This window comes from Eupeodes corollae, chromosome 1 (assembly GCF_945859685.1).
Source record: "Eupeodes corollae chromosome 1, idEupCoro1.1, whole genome shotgun sequence".
In the NCBI taxonomy this organism is placed as follows: domain Eukaryota; kingdom Metazoa; phylum Arthropoda; class Insecta; order Diptera; family Syrphidae; genus Eupeodes; species Eupeodes corollae.
This window is the reverse complement of record NC_079147.1, coordinates 172,670,388-172,686,826: the sequence shown is the minus strand read 5'-3', so window position 1 is coordinate 172,686,826 and position 16,439 is coordinate 172,670,388. Positions and strand designations below refer to the sequence as shown.

At 35.4% G+C, this 16,439-nt stretch overlaps 1 protein-coding gene across 4 annotated transcripts in view; it reads right to left on the bottom strand.

Annotated features, from left to right (window-relative positions):
- Positions 1–4,480: 4,480 nt before the first annotated feature.
- LOC129938363 (cGMP-dependent protein kinase, isozyme 1) overlaps positions 4,481–16,439 on the bottom strand; it is a 47,824-nt gene continuing 35,865 nt past the window's right edge. For all 4 annotated transcript variants that reach the window (XM_056045864.1, XM_056045866.1, XM_056045865.1 and 1 more), the window contains exons 2-10: positions 8,845–10,160; positions 8,487–8,786; positions 6,851–7,251; positions 6,340–6,790; positions 5,909–6,275; positions 5,321–5,772; positions 5,087–5,250; positions 4,849–5,034; positions 4,481–4,790 (exon numbers count right to left, since the gene is read on the bottom strand). In XM_056045864.1, the coding sequence (XP_055901839.1) occupies positions 4,628–4,790; positions 4,849–5,034; positions 5,087–5,250; positions 5,321–5,772; positions 5,909–6,275; positions 6,340–6,790; positions 6,851–7,251; positions 8,487–8,786; positions 8,845–10,160 (3,800 nt within the window). In that variant the 3' untranslated portion in view covers positions 4,481–4,627. The remainder of the gene's footprint in view (positions 4,791–4,848; positions 5,035–5,086; positions 5,251–5,320; positions 5,773–5,908; positions 6,276–6,339; positions 6,791–6,850; positions 7,252–8,486; positions 8,787–8,844; positions 10,161–16,439) is intronic.

Below are 16,439 nucleotides of genomic sequence, written 5' to 3'. Positions count from 1 at the left end.
ATGTTGTATTTGAACTTGAACGTATATAACTGTTGCAAGTTTCAGTAAGAAAACTACCAGGAAAGTGAGTAGTAAGTTTAGCGATACATTACTTGAATTAGTCCAGGAGCCGTCTGCATTTTTCAAGCAGCTTGGCATAGCTGGATTAGTTGAAAGAATTTTCCGTAACCTAGAGGCTTCAGAAGTTTCTTCTATCATGCCACAGAAGGATCGCCAAGAAGATCGCTTGGATTTCCTTAGTGCCTTCTAGTAGATTTTTAGGGATTCTTTGTAGGAGTCCCAATGAGAGGCTAGTCTTGCAGCTTTGGCCCGGTTGAAAAGTTTTCTGCATTCCTTCCTGAGCGATTCAAGCTCTGAGGCCCACTATTGTGGTTTCCTCTTTCCTCTTATGTGTATAAGTGGACAAGCAATTTCTAGCGATCTGTTCATAGCTGAGGTAAGGTCATTGAATTTGTTGTCAAGTTCGTTAGCGTTAGAGGAAGGACTAGATAGTCCAGGTTCCAGTAAACTCTGTAAAGAGTTTCTGTATGAAGCCCAGTCAGTTTTCCGATAGTTTCGAAAAGTCAATGGATCAGGACAATGTCTTCCCCGTTTCTTGTCAGACGGAGAAGAAGTGAGGCCGAGGCCTTTATGGAGTGTTGGAGATTAATCTGTACTAACTGCAGCATTTTGACAACAATTAGGCAGATCAACCACCAGCACGGTTTCGTTCTGATCCTCTGAGTGTGAGGATGAACCCAAGAGTTCGTCCTCGCTCAGAAGGATCATGTTAAGGTCGTCCTCAGTCTCTATTAAGGATGAACTGTCTTTGACTTTTGTAGAGGGTGGAGTCGCGATTGGAGAGGGAATGGGTGCATCGTCACCCTCTGCTAGGAGAGAAGACTACGTCCCAGGCCCACCAACTGCTAGTTCACCTTCGGTTGTTTTTGGAGGCCCGCTTTCAGCGTTAACCTAATCTTTTTTTTATAAATTTGAATTTTAATGGATTCGAAGCCATAGTTTATGGAGCCCTCGTTTAGGGCTTGAGGAGCCAAGGATTCTTAATTGAGTACCACAATGGCACTCCTATAAAGACCTTTCACTTCCTCTAGCTTGGCTCTTCCAGTTATGAGTCGGAAGGGACGGGTTGGAAACTCTGATCATCTCGAGAATGTCCTCGATACCTGTTAGGAATGTCTTCCATAGCGACAACCTCGAGCTTCGCACCTGGCCAAACTTCACCTAACCGGCTGACAGCAAGCTTGTATAGGTCACAAGACCTCTGGTCGCCACAAACCATGAGTTTGACATGGCCTTGATGCCAACCCCCATCGCTTATGGAAGGAAGTTGTCCTGGAAGCTCCCTCAAAATGCTCAAAAAGCCACCCGAGAGCTTAACCTTGACCAACTGCCAACGATCAGCCGATATTGTGCCATCATCATCGCTCCTGTCAATGACCGCAACCACGACTTTGCCCTTCGCGACGTCACTGAAACTGGATTGGATTTCAGGACTCATCTAGAGAAAATTCTTGAGAATCATTGACCTTACTCAGCTTCTACAACTCGACAATACAACGTTCAGAGTAGAAGAAGATATACATACATACCCAGTTTTTTTGGTAAAAACAAAAATACTCATGCCTCAGATCCATGTCAATGAGACTCCATTTTTAAGCTCTTTAGAGAAAGCTCATCTCTTCGCAACGTAGTTCGCCGTAGTGTTATGACTCCGCCTGTAATTAAGCGAGTTACTAATTCTATGGGAACATTTATTTTTCGAACCCGCACTGTGGAAAAAGTTCTTAGAGATCTTAACACTCATAAATCCGCTGTTGTGGATGGTATCCCCGCTATTATTCTCAAGAGGTGTTCCTCGCCGCAGGAAAAAGCACTGCGTAAGCTTTTTCATCTGTCCTACTACTCAGTTCTTGTTCCGAGTGGGTGGAAAACAGCATTTGTCAAGCCCATCCCGAAAACAGGCAAATCTTCCTCAACCTCTAATTACCGACGGACTGCACTTACGTCCCTTCTTCTTTTTACGGTTATGGAAACTCTTATTATTTATCAGCTCAAGAAAGATCTCATAAACCGAAAGCCTCTTAATGATCGACAGTACGGCCTTCGCAGCTATAGGTCCCCTGGTGATTTCATGGTACATCTCCTTGAATAGTGAAGCAAATTTTTACATCTTTTTGGAGAAAGTAGGATTATTGCACTTGATATTTCAAAAGCATTTGATAGGGTTTGGCGTGGAAAAATGCGTGCTTTCGGTTTTAACGAAATCTCCCTTCATTTGATTAGTAATTACCTTGCGGATCATTTAATAGAAGTAGTATTGGATGGGTTCAAGTCTGAAAACGACAATATAAATACTGGTGTGCCCAAGGTGTCTGTTCTATCTCAAACACTCTTTCTCATTTTTATCAAAGATCTGAAGTCTGCAGCTTATAATACAACACATTGATTCGCTGACGGTAGTACTCTTTGGTTTTCATATTCGTTTTCAGACTCATATCCCTCTTCTTCGGATGTGGAACTGGAAAGACAAAATACGATAAGCTCCGACCTAAAGACCATTGTACAAATAACTCGAATCTCTGGGCAACGTAGACCATTTAAATTAATTGGTGGCAATATCATCATTAGCTAATTTACTTCGCTTGAAAATCGTCGTAAGGTTTCTCATCTAACCCTTTTGTACTTTTTTTTCTAACAACACGAAGGGAAATAATGGTAAGCTTTAATTTTCTGAAGAGCAAAGTAATTTATAATAAAATCAAAGGTTAATTAATGTGAGATATGAATATTTGGAGTCAATATCTTAGTTTGTGATACATTGTCATTTGAATTTTTCAAAAAGTTAGCAATAACTTTTTGCCTATGAAAATATAAATTTGATTTCAATATCGGTTTTCCTTCCCGACATTTTTAGTCGAAAACTAATTTTTATCAATTATAGCAGCATTTTATGAAAGTTTAAATTGTGTATAAAATATTACATTAGCAAAGAAAATTAAACAGAATACAATAATTTTGAAGTCAATACTTTCATTTCTTCTCGAAATATTCGAATCGAACATCAAATTTTGCCAATTTCGGGTATTTTTTGTAGATTCTTATTTAAAAAAAAACACTGACTGTTGAATTTATATAAAAATGTAAGTAAATATTGAAACCCATATATTTATAGGGTAAAATTAATTTGAATATCTATAGTTGCCAAGATATTCGAGTAGAAAATCAGTTTTTAAATTTTTGTAAAAAAACCTTTGTAATATGTAACGTAATACGATTTTTTTCGTAAAACATTCCAGGTAATAAATATGTATTTGTGGTTATTTTGTTTGTATTAATAAAAAAGCGTTATAATAATTTAATTATAATATAAAAATAAACACACGTAACATTGTTATATAAAAATTAATTGAAATAACTAAAAAAACTATAGTAAAAAAACTGACCCATTTAATTTTTTGAAGTCCGTTCAACATCTTTTGATGTTATTATCCGTTAAGTAAAATTTATTTGAAGTCGATATCTCTATTGGTTTTTGAGATATGGACATTGGACGATGACAAATATTATCTCGAACGTACGCATGCCCAAACTTGCATCTATATGAAAATCATTGATTCAGATTCCAAGGACCTTGAAGCGCCGAGAAATGCCAAAATGTTCAATTTGCCAATTCAAACTAATTTCTATAACATCCTATAATATACAATGTAAAAAGAAAATAATATGTATGATATAGTCAAGCGTACAATTTTTTTTTTTTAATTTTAGCTCTTTCATCGTTAAGTTTGTTGAAATATAAAAAATATAGAAGTGGGCAGAAGTGTTGTTACAACTTTTCTCGGAATATATATATGCAATATTTTATGATGTTCAGGTAGTGAACAAATATTTACCCACTCACGATTGCCCCACTTTAGCCTGAAGATCACAGATTAATCTTGAGAATATTCTAGCTTTTAAATCTGTTCAAGAGAATATTATAAATCGATTTCTTCTATCTTATTCGTTGACAAACTAAGAGCAAGTTCGCGTGGCATGATGATTAGTGCTTACGACTCTTATGCCAGAGATATTGGGTGTAATCCCTTCTAGTGAACCTTAAAACCTTTTAACGGTTTCGGTATGGCTCGCACAACGGGCTGCTACGCCACCTTTATTTAGTTTTTAAACCGAGAGCTAAAAATAACAATACAAAGAAATCGGTTGGAAGTACTCATAAGCTGCAGTTCTTGTGATGTCATTAGTATCTGCACTAATTGTTATTGATATGTGAATTATTTCGAAGTAAAATGTCTTTTTAACCGGACTATTTCGTTAGACTTCCTATATGTCGGTTGTCGTGCTTAACCACCAAATATTACTACTTTCATCAGATATTCTCTAGCTTGAAGTTTTTTTTCTTTTCTGTGCTCAGTTTAGTTATTTAACTACTGATCACAGAAAAATAATTGTCATACAATAACTTGTTATTTCTCATACATTAGTTCTTAAGAAATATAAGTCAATTTATTCTGTATGATTTTTATTATAAATACAAAAATATATTGAGCTTTATTGTATTAATAATATTGTGTACAAGCTAAGGCAACATGTTTCATATTTTGTTCGACTATACATAAATAACAAATTAAAAATCTGCATCCCATCCGGAAGTCTCATCAGGTGGCTCTTCTGGATCCATTGGGAATCTATCAAAGTATATTGTATCTGTTGGATGACTTACTGGTCGTACAAAAGGTGGAATAAGCAGCTGACTAGCTAAACCATCCCAGTCAAAGCCAAGAAACCATCTAAGAGAAGTAATACCATATCATTACAGAACTTCAAGAAAAATGCATTCATTCTTACTTGTGCTTTTTAATGTCCTGAATTCCACCTTTTTGATATCCTAATCGTTCAGCTGGTACATCTCGGCATAATTTTTTTATGAGTTGTATTGCAGATCTAGATATGTGTTTGGGGAAGTCAATCATATCGATTCCCTTCAAGATTATGTTGTATGTTTTCATTGGATCGTTTGCAGTAAATGGAGGCCTGTAGAAGAAATGTTTTAAAAAAAATTGTTTCAAGTTTTTTACAAACTTACGTTCCATTTAGGAGCTCATGAATTAGAATGCCTAAAGCCCAGTAATCAACAGCCCTATCATGGCCACGGTTCAGTATTATTTCTGGAGCCACATACTCTGGAGTGCCACAGAATGTCCAAGTTTTACTGCTGTTACCAATGTGCTTGGCAAATCCGAAATCAACCTTTAAAATTATGTATTCATCAACATTAAGACTTAAAAAGAGTGTCCGTATAAAAAAGACATCAACTCACCAGCTTAATATAACCCTTCTCATCGAGCATCAAATTTTCTGGCTTTAAATCTCTATAGATAATTCCTCTGGAGTGTAGATATTCAAAAGCTTGCAGAACACAGCCGATGATAAATTGTGTTGCATTCTCATCGAAACTTCCACGATCCCGCAACATGGTCCAAACCTCACCACCCATGCAGGCTTCGAGTAGCATATAAAGGTATTTATCGTCTCGGAATGTGCGGTATAAACGGCAAATGAAGGGTGTATTGCATGTAAGCATTATAGTCCGCTCACTGAACACATGCTCTTCTTGGCGGGTATCGAGTATGTGCTTCTTTTTAAGGCATTTCAGAGCAAAAGTTTCGACACAATTATCACGATAGGCCTTGACAAGTTCAACGCGACCAAAACCACCGACACCCAAAGTTGCAACTACCTCCAAGTCAGTAAGTTTCATATCAGGGAATTCTACAAGCATACAAATGTTTCTTATTACATTGTTCTGAATTTATTTGTGTGGAATGGTTAAATTTAAACCATATTCAATTAATCAAATTAATGTATTTTCATTTAAGTGTTGTAACTTTTAAATGCCATTAATTACCTTGCTTAGCATTAGCACCAAATATTTCCTTGCTCTGTTCATATTTCATTGCTAAAATACGATTTTCGTCACCATAGTTCTTCTCCTTCAATTCGCAGAGATCTCCTATAAGATGTGTAAAGGACTCCCTATCTAATGTAAGACACTCAACCCCAGGGGCATCGGCAATGATATTTGCAGTTCTTTTATCCTCATTGATTAAAGCCTGCTCACCAAAATAATCACCTCGCTGCAAGGTTCTAATATTCTTTTCACCACTAGAAGGGCCAATTTTTTGTGTCACTTGCACGGTACCTTGACTAATGAGGAAAAATGTATCGCCACTGGCTCCTTGTCGTATTATATAGGTCCCCGCTGGATAAAACTCCTATTTAAATAGATACCAATTATAATGAACTTAAGCTTTTAATTAAATTTAATTATCGACCTACCACTTCTAGGACATCGGCTATTTTAGCCAAAACATCATTACTGAGATTCTTAAGTAAAGGAACTGATTTTAAGAAATTCACACTGTTTTCTATTCTCTTCATTCCGGTTCGCATCATTATTTGCTGAAAAACCCGTCGATCAAGAACCCATACCCTAGCATTTGAGAGTACTCGAATCGATGCAGTCCTGGTACAATTATAGAGTATTGCCAATTCACCAAATGCCTTGCCAGGGCCCATAACTCCTAGAACATTGCCACCTTTCACAACTTCAAATTCTCCCTCAGCAGAGACATATAAATGGGCGCCAGCATCACCTTCTCTTATCACATATTCGCCCTCAACAACATCAAGGCTGTACATTGATTCAACCAATTCTCGAACTTGTGACGAGTCGATGTTCTTGAGGAAATCATTGTCCATTATGGCATCTTTGATAAGTTGTTTCGATCTATCAGTAAAGAGATGCTGTGTATTTTAAGGCTTCTTTATTTTTAAATTATTTGCTCACTCATAATCTTTGTCGAATTTTGGAATAGGAACATTTATTGACAGTTGAACACTTGATGAGTCACAACTCTCGCCAGACACACCCTGCTTCTTGAGCACTGGTGCTGAGGGTGCATGATAGTTTTTGTTAAAAGCCATTTGCTTAGTCTTGTCGTCACCTTCAGCAGTCAGTGCACAGGTTGCATAGGCGGCCTGACTGACAGAGTCTCGTAATGTGCTGCCAATGCAGATGGATCCAGCTGTGGGTATATCTTTTGGAATTTCTGGCGAACAACGACCGATGGTGCTAGTTACTTCGGGACATTGCTGTTGTTGGGCTGTCATACAACGGTTGTTCTGGATACTTCGCAGAAATTCATCGTTTTTCAATGGAATTGCGGTTGTGGTTTGATGAAGAACGCTCTTAAAGATTTCAAAATAAATATTTTTCAATGTGTGATGAAGTATTTTAAAATTTGGAATTTTTATAAATTACGAGTATTGATTGTATTAAATTGCATTAGTTTTGTATAGAAAAACCTAATATGAAATTTTTCTACTTTAATTAATGTTCGTGAAGCCTTAAAGTTACGTCAGAAATGACATGACATGTATATTTTATTTAGAAAAGTCGAACTTTTGACCCATGTAAACAATAAAGTAGCTCATAAAAGAAATTTAAACTAAAAAGCGCTCAAACTAGACTATTCATCAGTCTAACAAGATTTTTTAAAGGACAACACTTAGTTTCAAAATGTTTGTAGTTTTAAAAAAAGGTACTTTTATGACAAAAATTTATGAAATATTATTAATGTAGGTAAATAGTTTGTTTTACTTTTTCGGTTGAACTGTGAAAACTTTAGAAGTAGTTAAAAGTTATGGATTTGTGTATTAATGGGCCATTTGCTAAAAGGAAACTTAAGTAGCTTAAGTATAAAATGAGCTAACGCAGAGAAAAAAGTACAACATTGGTATTTATGTTTAACATAAATATTTTAGTTTCGTTTCAGGAAATGGGCCTAAGATAGCTAATACTTAGGTATATTAGGATTTAGGAAGCCATGAGGTTATACAAATATTTAAAGAAGCAATACAAAATAGGTGTGTGATGAGAATTGTCGTTTAGCATTAGGAGTTTTCAAAATTCATATCCTGAACGATTCTTATCATTTCTACAACCTACCAATAGAGAATTGTCGTTTAGCATTAGGAGTTTTCATAATTCATATCCTGAACGATTCTTATCATTTCTACAACCTACCAATAGAGTCTAGAAATAAAAAACAGCACAAAAGCATTAATATTTAATATATTCAGCTTGATGATACTAAAAGTAAATATATTATAATTCTTTGTTGTATAAATAAATCTACACATTTTCCACTATGTTCTTAAACGACAGACCCGCTTTAAAAAGACACAATATGAAATGTAAATAATAGCCATTTGTATGTGCCGAACAAACCTACAGCAACAAATTAGCATCTTAACTAAACTCATTGGACATTTTGGTGTACCTTGTGTCTAACGAACGCAATCATTCGTGCATAACTAAGTTAACTAATCTTGCAAACAAAGCTTCCATCATTAAGAATGGGTAAATATTTTTCAATTTGTATTTTTTTTTATTCTTTTCAAAAAACTTTTTACTGACTCACCTTCAACTTGTGAACTTCCCTTCTCAGCTTTACGATCTCTGAATCCCGGCACTTGAGAACGGCATTTAGCGATGCAATCTCGCCTTGAAGGTACTTTATTTGTTCTTCTTGATCTTCCATAGCTGCTCTCAGATCTTGCTCTAAATAAAATCTGGGCCTAGTTTGTGGAACGGGCGATGAAAATTGGGGAGGTGAACTGCATTCCTCATTGGCTGCAGTACCACCAGGTTTTAGTAAAGTTGGTGAAGATGCTGTTGAGCTTTTTGCGCAATTCCGATAGTTCATGGAATTCTTACGAATCTAAAAAATAGAAAATAGTTTTAAAGAAAATTAAATTTTTTTTCAAAGTGTAACTTACAAGCTCAATTGTGTTTGAGTCTTGTAGGATTTTGGATGTCTTTCGTATGAGATTCGATGATGTGGGTGTGGGGGTAACCGGGCCTAAGATACCAGATTCAAGAAAATATTTCTGAGCTGCTGTGAAGTTTTCATCGTCTTTTTTTGAGAATTGTTGTGTTGGACTTAAGGGTGAAACTGGATTCTTCACATCAACGGGTTTAGTTGGAGACCGCAGTTCAGGATATGTTTCGGAATCTGAAGTCGAACCGGATTCGTGTTCTTCACTACGTTTCAGAAGCCTTCGGCGTTGTTGGAGGCTTCGACATGATATAGGAGTCTCAGATCTATCTGCCTGCTGTTTTCTCACTTCCTTCGGCGAGTGCTTCGGGGATATTTTCACCAAAATATCGGGATGCACTGCAACGTCCAACACCTGCAAATTGCCTATGTTCGGCGATGACGACCGCTTAGGATGCTTTATTTCGACTTTACCTCCACGAGTGGTTATTGGCTGATGAGGGCTGTAGCGAAAACTGAGACGATCTCTGGCTGGGTTTTTATTTTCATCAGTGAAAATATAAGCTGTGTCGGGATGTGAGAATGACTGATACAGACGCTTAATTTTGCGCGGAGTTTTGTTAGGGACGGCCGCAGTCGGCGAGCAGACACGTTCAATATGTATCTGATTCGGACTGCAACTGATTTCGATGGCGGGGCTTGTGGCAGTCTCGTTTGAAAGCTGTGATGGTGATCCGTTATCAATACTACTGTCATGCGACAGCGAAAATGTGTTTGTGTTTGGGGTAGATACAGTTGATGACGTCGAATGACTATAGTTGTGAAAAAGCTTTGTGTCTATTTCGGCTCTGAAATCGGTACCACTTCCACCACCACCGTCCGTCAACGGGGTAAGTTGCAAGTTTAGACCGAGACCCACAGCGGCTGGTGACACTGGTGGACTACAACTACACTTAGCAAACAGACTACCACATGTATGGCTCTTACGGAACTTAGAGCGGAAGTTCGAGGCTCTTTGCGCCCCAAGGATACTAATAGCCTTCCCAACACTACCAAAATTGTGTTCGTCTCTCTCATTGATATCGTCATTGTTTCCCGACTTCTCTATAATGTATTCTCGTTTATCATCTACTGTCAATGATAGCGTGCTTCCGTAGGAGTCGTCACTCTTAGCCCTCACAAGACCGTCACGTTTTGGGGATATCTGGATTCCGCCGGAGGTGCTCTTTTCCATTTGGCTGTACGCCTTTTGTAATTTCTGCGTTTTATTTTTTGGTTTGATTGAAATACCCTCGGTTTGTGGTTGAATGTGTTGAGCTGAGTAGATGACAAAGACAAAAATTAAATGATACATTTACATAAGTAATTATCATCAAAAGAAAAATGTGAAGAGAAGAAAAAATGTGATACCTACTTGTTTTGTTTGAAAAAAGCAATAAGGGGGCGGATTAGAAATGGAAATGGTTGTATTTGTCAAATTACATATTCAATTGGTTTTCATATTTTGTGTGTTTTTGTTTGTTTTTTTTTTTCTAAGCGAATAGGTAAGTATATCGGTCTTGTGATCGAAGTGCTAAATGAACATTGGTCACGCGAATTTCGCGCTTGTACCTGAATTCGTTTTATTTACGTGGTCAATTGATTTGACAAACTGAATTCTTGTATTGATAACTTTTAAGGATATAGTATAATACATAATTGGCGTGTTAAGGTTTTTATTTTGTATTATTTATATAAATGTATGTATGGTACAGAATAATTGATTAATATAATTTTAATTGTCTACACTATATAATGGACCCAAATGCTTTTAGAGTGAAACGTGAGAGTTCTATTCGGCCATGGATGAGAAATGAAAAATAATATTTTCATTTGTTTGTGGAATATTTAACCTACAACATGAAGCTGATTTATTTTTAATTGTGTTCAATGAATTGATATAAAAGTTTGGTATATTTGGTGGTTTGGTATATTTAATGGAAGTTTGTTTATTTTTTTTTATGGAAATACAATCGACAAATCACTCGATTTTTCTTGAATTTTTTTTTACAAAGAGCTGCGCTTTTAATAACCGCAAAAGAAGAATACTATATTAGAAGTTGTTTCATAAAAATAAAATATAGTGTTTAATTCATAAAGAAAAATATTATTAACTCTCCAAAAAAATCGAGTCATTATTAAGGAAGTTTTTGTACATTTTGTACCTTAAAAAAATGCGATTGCCATTGTTAAAAATAAGCATGAGTTTTATTAGTTCAAGGGAAATTGTAAGAGCCGTTAAAAAAATATATAAATTGGGTGGCGCAACAGCCCGTTTGAGAACTAGAGCCTAGTGACTGACAACTCTCAACCTTTCCTGTGTGCGAGTACTGTTGTCAGGGATGGAAGGGGCCTACAGTTTTAAGCCGAATCCGAACGGCAAATTTGAGAAAGCACTTTTTATGACAAGAATTACTCTTGGAGAATTTGTAACCGTGAAAAAAACTATAGGTGGCACAGGCAGGGATCGAACCCAAGGCCTCTCACAATGACAGTTCATCGCACTAACAATCATGCCACGGTTACTAAGCGCCGTTTATTACATCATAATTTGGAGAGCCTGCTCGGGGAACTCTATATTTATGTCAACTCATCTCAAAACCACTACTTTTTCTTAACAAAATTCTATCTTAATTATTCAAGAAAATCCAAATTACAGTAATTTTATTGTCTACTTTAAAAGGTTGGTTTGTTCAATTGATTATTTTATTCAATTGATATAATTAAAATAATGCGGTATGTCTCGCATATCCATTGCTATATTATAATTTTCAAGCTGAGAAATTAAAAACTTCAAAAACTTTCGGGCTTTGAACTTGCACGTATATAGTTATGTAATTGGGACTATGGTATACAAAGGAGGTTTTGAACTTTAAATTCATTCTAAAAAAAAATAAAATGCACGACTGGGTCGCACGAACTTGCTCCTGTATGCTAAGAGTCTGTTTAAAAAAGTACTTATATAAGATTTAAAAATATACCTGTAAAATAAGTTTGTCTTCAAAGATATAAATGCCATTTAGTTTTTCAAAAAAAAACCGCACGATCTTTGTATTTGAGAACCATAGTACTCTCATGAGCAGAAACTTTTAGGGCGACCAGATGCCGAGTCGATGGCGGGCGTGGCGTTAGTATCGAAAGTGGAGAAATTCAGAGGGAGCGAGAGAAAAATATTGTTTCCATTCGCATAAGCAGCAGAATAAGGGAGATAATTAATTTTCCACCCAAAAAGTCTACACAATTTCCTTCATTTTATTTGAGTCTATCCTCGTATATGTTTTCACATAAAGAGCTTCCATTTGAAGGTTGATGAATTTGTTTTTGTTTTATTTATATCAAAACTTTATATAACAAACAAAATGGCTTAATATTGTATCTAATAAGGGGATGAAACAAACTTTTGAATGCTTAAGTCAGCTGTTTAGGATCTTTCACCGATATTTGTTTTTATTTACATTCCTAAGTCTGCTTTTACTTGTGTGCGATCTTTGTATATGAAAAATGGTTTCTATTATCTATAAAGCTACAATGCGATTCATATAGATTCAACTTGTTCCTTAAAAGCTTTTTTCCTTTAGATAGCTTTATTGTAATTTCATATTAGAAGAACCAGGATGGAAAATAAATAAGATAAGAAAGAGGCAGACCATGAATGTTTAAATTGTAAGGCGATCGCCTATTGGTTGTGTAGTTAGGTAGCAGGTAGATGTCTAAAACGACCATAGAATAGTTCACTTGGGGTGCTTAGCTTTATGCAGATAGATAGATAAGTTCATGTTTATGATGAAGGAATGTTATTGGTGGCTAGAAGGTACATACTACATTCCTTCTTAAGTTTTCAGCGCAAACATATGGAGTTATTACGTTCAGTCTATTTTTTCACTAAAGTTTTAAAAAACAAGCATACGAACAAGTACAAGAAATTGCTGTTCATGTGTTGTTTACAGTCAGGCTCTTGTGCGTTTTTGATTTTAGTTAAGAAGTGACACGTAAGCAGTAGTTGTAGAAGTTGTACGTAATACCTTTATAAATAGGTTGGTACAATATGTATGCGTTGAAAAAGTGATTCTAATAGAAAATACTCTCTCTGGCCAGTTTCTTTAACTTGTAGGTACTAAGTAGGTACTTATTTTTTTATATAGGCGAAGGCCAGTAAATCATGTGTGAAACAACCTTATTCGTAAAGAATAATATTTTAAAAACACATAGGTAGGTATACAAAGTTACCAAGATAATACTTCTTGATAGACTCTTCAAAATAAATTGTTGATTAAATATATCATATAAATGTGTACCAAATGCATTAATTTGGATGAAAGATAGGAATGTAATTACAATTTTGCCAAAATAATGCGCTGTTTCGGGCTCATGCACAGTTAAAATAATTTAAAAAATAATATTTTAAGATTCAAAATTTTACCTGAAAAATAAGTTTGTCTTCAAAAATTTAAATGCCATTTTATAAATAAAAAAAGCGTTGATTTTTCAAATTTTTATTTTGAAAATCGTTAGAGCGGTTTTTTTTAAATTAATTTTTTATATATAAAATTTTCCAATTTTGTTCTAAAAATATTTTTGGTATGCAGTTGTTTAGCGATTGTAAATATACGTCTTAAGTTTGAATTTCGTAAAAAATTGTTGACCCGTTTTTGAGATATAGAGTTTTGAAAAATAAAAATTCAATATTTTTTAAAAAATCCAAACAATTAAAAATTGCATTTTTGTTCATCAAATATTGTTAAGGCGATATAGGAGCTTATTCAGAAAAAAAATTATTTAAAACAGTTCATAAGTTGCTGAGAAAATTAAAAAACAAAATAACGGTTCTATGAGCGGTACCTTTCCTGAGCAATACAAAAATATGATTTTCTTATAAAAAGAAGCCAAGTTAAAAAATAAAATTTTAGAGAAAATTTAAAAAAAATCTATCGGTTTGTTTTTGAGAAAATTTGAATTTTCGGTTTTTGACCAAAAAAATTGTATGGGGGCCACTGTTAGTTTTGATTTTTAAAAAAAAATGGAAAAAACGCCTAACGCGAATCTGCCCCAAACCTTAACTTCCAAGTTTGGACTCCATCGACCCAACGGTTTAGGCTGTAGGAGCGTGGACAGACAGACAAAATCGACCGGACGGAATCGCGGGACCCACTTTTTTCGACTTCTCTACCATCGTAATATCATGTTTGATTAAAATCTCGAGTTCGAAATTTTGCACGAATGCAAAACTTGCCATATAGTTCCTAGATATATGTCGCAAGTAAAAACAACACGTTACACAATTAAATTAAGTATATTTAAAATTTATTACTTAAAGAAAGCAATTTTTCATTTTCAAAAAAAATATATTGCTCTTTTAATATCAAAATAAAAATAAACAAGAAACGTCTTCACTCTGCTATCATCCAAGGGCCACATCAAATATCACTTCGAAACTTTTATCCGCTAGAATGGTGAATCTGACCTCCTACCGGCACATTTCAGCAATATGTCGCTTATTTAAGTTTATTGCTTGAATTAGTCACTGGAAGCGCAACAACATTACACTATCAGCAGACAAAGCTTAGATTTTCCTAAACAACCCCTTGTGGAGTTTAAATTGTCGTTCTAGCATTTAATCATTATTCAATACAAAAAATACCCATTGAATATTGCATTTGACTGCCTATAAAGCTGCCTATTTTGCTTACTTATAGGGTCTTAATTATATGGCTGAGACTATTTTATGTTTCGTGCCACAATTGCAATAAATATTTTCCAATTGAATTTGATAAAAGATACAACATAACAAACATAAATAATACGATACAAAAGCTAAGCAAGCCGCACCGTCGCGTCCGCCCCATCGCTCGGCGTCTTCTAAACTCTTGCCGTACTTACATACACATTCTAAGGGTACATTCAGGGTCCAATGGACTTGATCCGAAACTGTGGTAGTGAAAATGTTACATTCCATTTCATCTTAAGTATCACTTTCTAATGCTTGATTTTGGTAATTGTCTTCAAACGATGCTTGTGTTAGTTATATAAAGGGTAATTTTTTAAAAGCTATTGGAAGGTTTTTCAAATCGATAGTAAGGTCCATATAATTTAATTTTTGAAGATTATTTCATGCAAATGTTGACCTTGACTGCGCCACAAATGGTCCATCCGCTTAGTAAAATTTTGGCATACTCTTTCCAACAATGCGTCTATAGAAGCGGGCTTGTCTGTATAGACATGAGATTTAACATATAGCAATACAAAAAATAGTCTAAAGGCGTTAAATCGCACGATCAAGACGGCCAATTGACCGGTCCCAAACGTAAAATAAAATGTTCATCGAACTCGCCTCTCAATAAGTCCATTGTTGGCCGTGCTGTGTGGCATGTGGCACCGTCTTGTTGAAACAACATGTCATGCAAGTCAAGCTCTCGCATTTTGGCCAAAAAAAAATTAGATATCATCTCACGGTAGCGCTCACCATTCACAGTTACGTTACGAGTCGCATCATCTTTGAAAAAGTACGGTCCAATGGTGACACCAGCCCATAAACCGCATTAAACTGTGACTTTCTGGATGGATTGGTAGCTTCTGCAATGTTTTTCTCTGATATTCACTCCAAAATCAATAATTCTGCTTATTTACGTACGCTGATCATATTTACTTAACTGACCATAAAATCTAAGAACTGCGCGATGAGCTTTCTTAACAGAGCACGCATTTTGATAATAAAACTGAATCATTTGCAAGCAAGTTTGTAATTATAGAGCAAACAAAAGGTGTTTGGCAATTAAACAAAACACGAAACGTGCGTCAGCTGTTTAAACCGATGTATCCGAAAAGATAAGAGCTGAAAAATCATCTTTTATTAGATAAATATGCATATGAAATCAGATGAATTTGACACTATAGAAACAATATTTATAGTGTATACGGGAAAACACATTCCTTGTCATATCATTCGGCCTTGCAGAATGATATAAAATTACGTTAGACAAAGTGGTATTTTATGAATGATTTGACTAGTTTGTTTATTAGTTTTGTTTTTATAAATCAAAAAAAATCAAATGGGGTGGCGCAACAGGCCGTTGTGAACCAGGGCCTAGTGACTTACAACTCTCAATCATTCCTGTGTGCGAGTACAGTTGTCAGGAATGGAAGGGACCTACAGTTTAATGCCGAATCCGAACTGCTAGTTTGAGAAAGCACTTTTTCATGACAAGAATTACTCTTGAAGGATTTGTCAATTCCTCGCAAGAGGCAGTACCCGCGAAATTTTTTTTTTAAATTAAGGTGGTGCAGGCAGGGATTGAACCCAAGACCCCTTGCATGACAGTCCAACGCACTAACCATCATGCAACGGGTACTACGTTTTTATAAATATATTATCAAATTTAGTAGTTATATAAGTTAACGCTCAGTTTAAGTTTGAATCTCGAAAAATAAAAATGTATATTTTATAAAAGAAAATATTTAAGGAAAATTTAATTGGCGCCCTACTAAGTGTGGGTCGCATAAGACGACATTAAGTGCTAGCGTAAGACGACGTTAAGTACCTCGCCGATAGAAACACTGAGG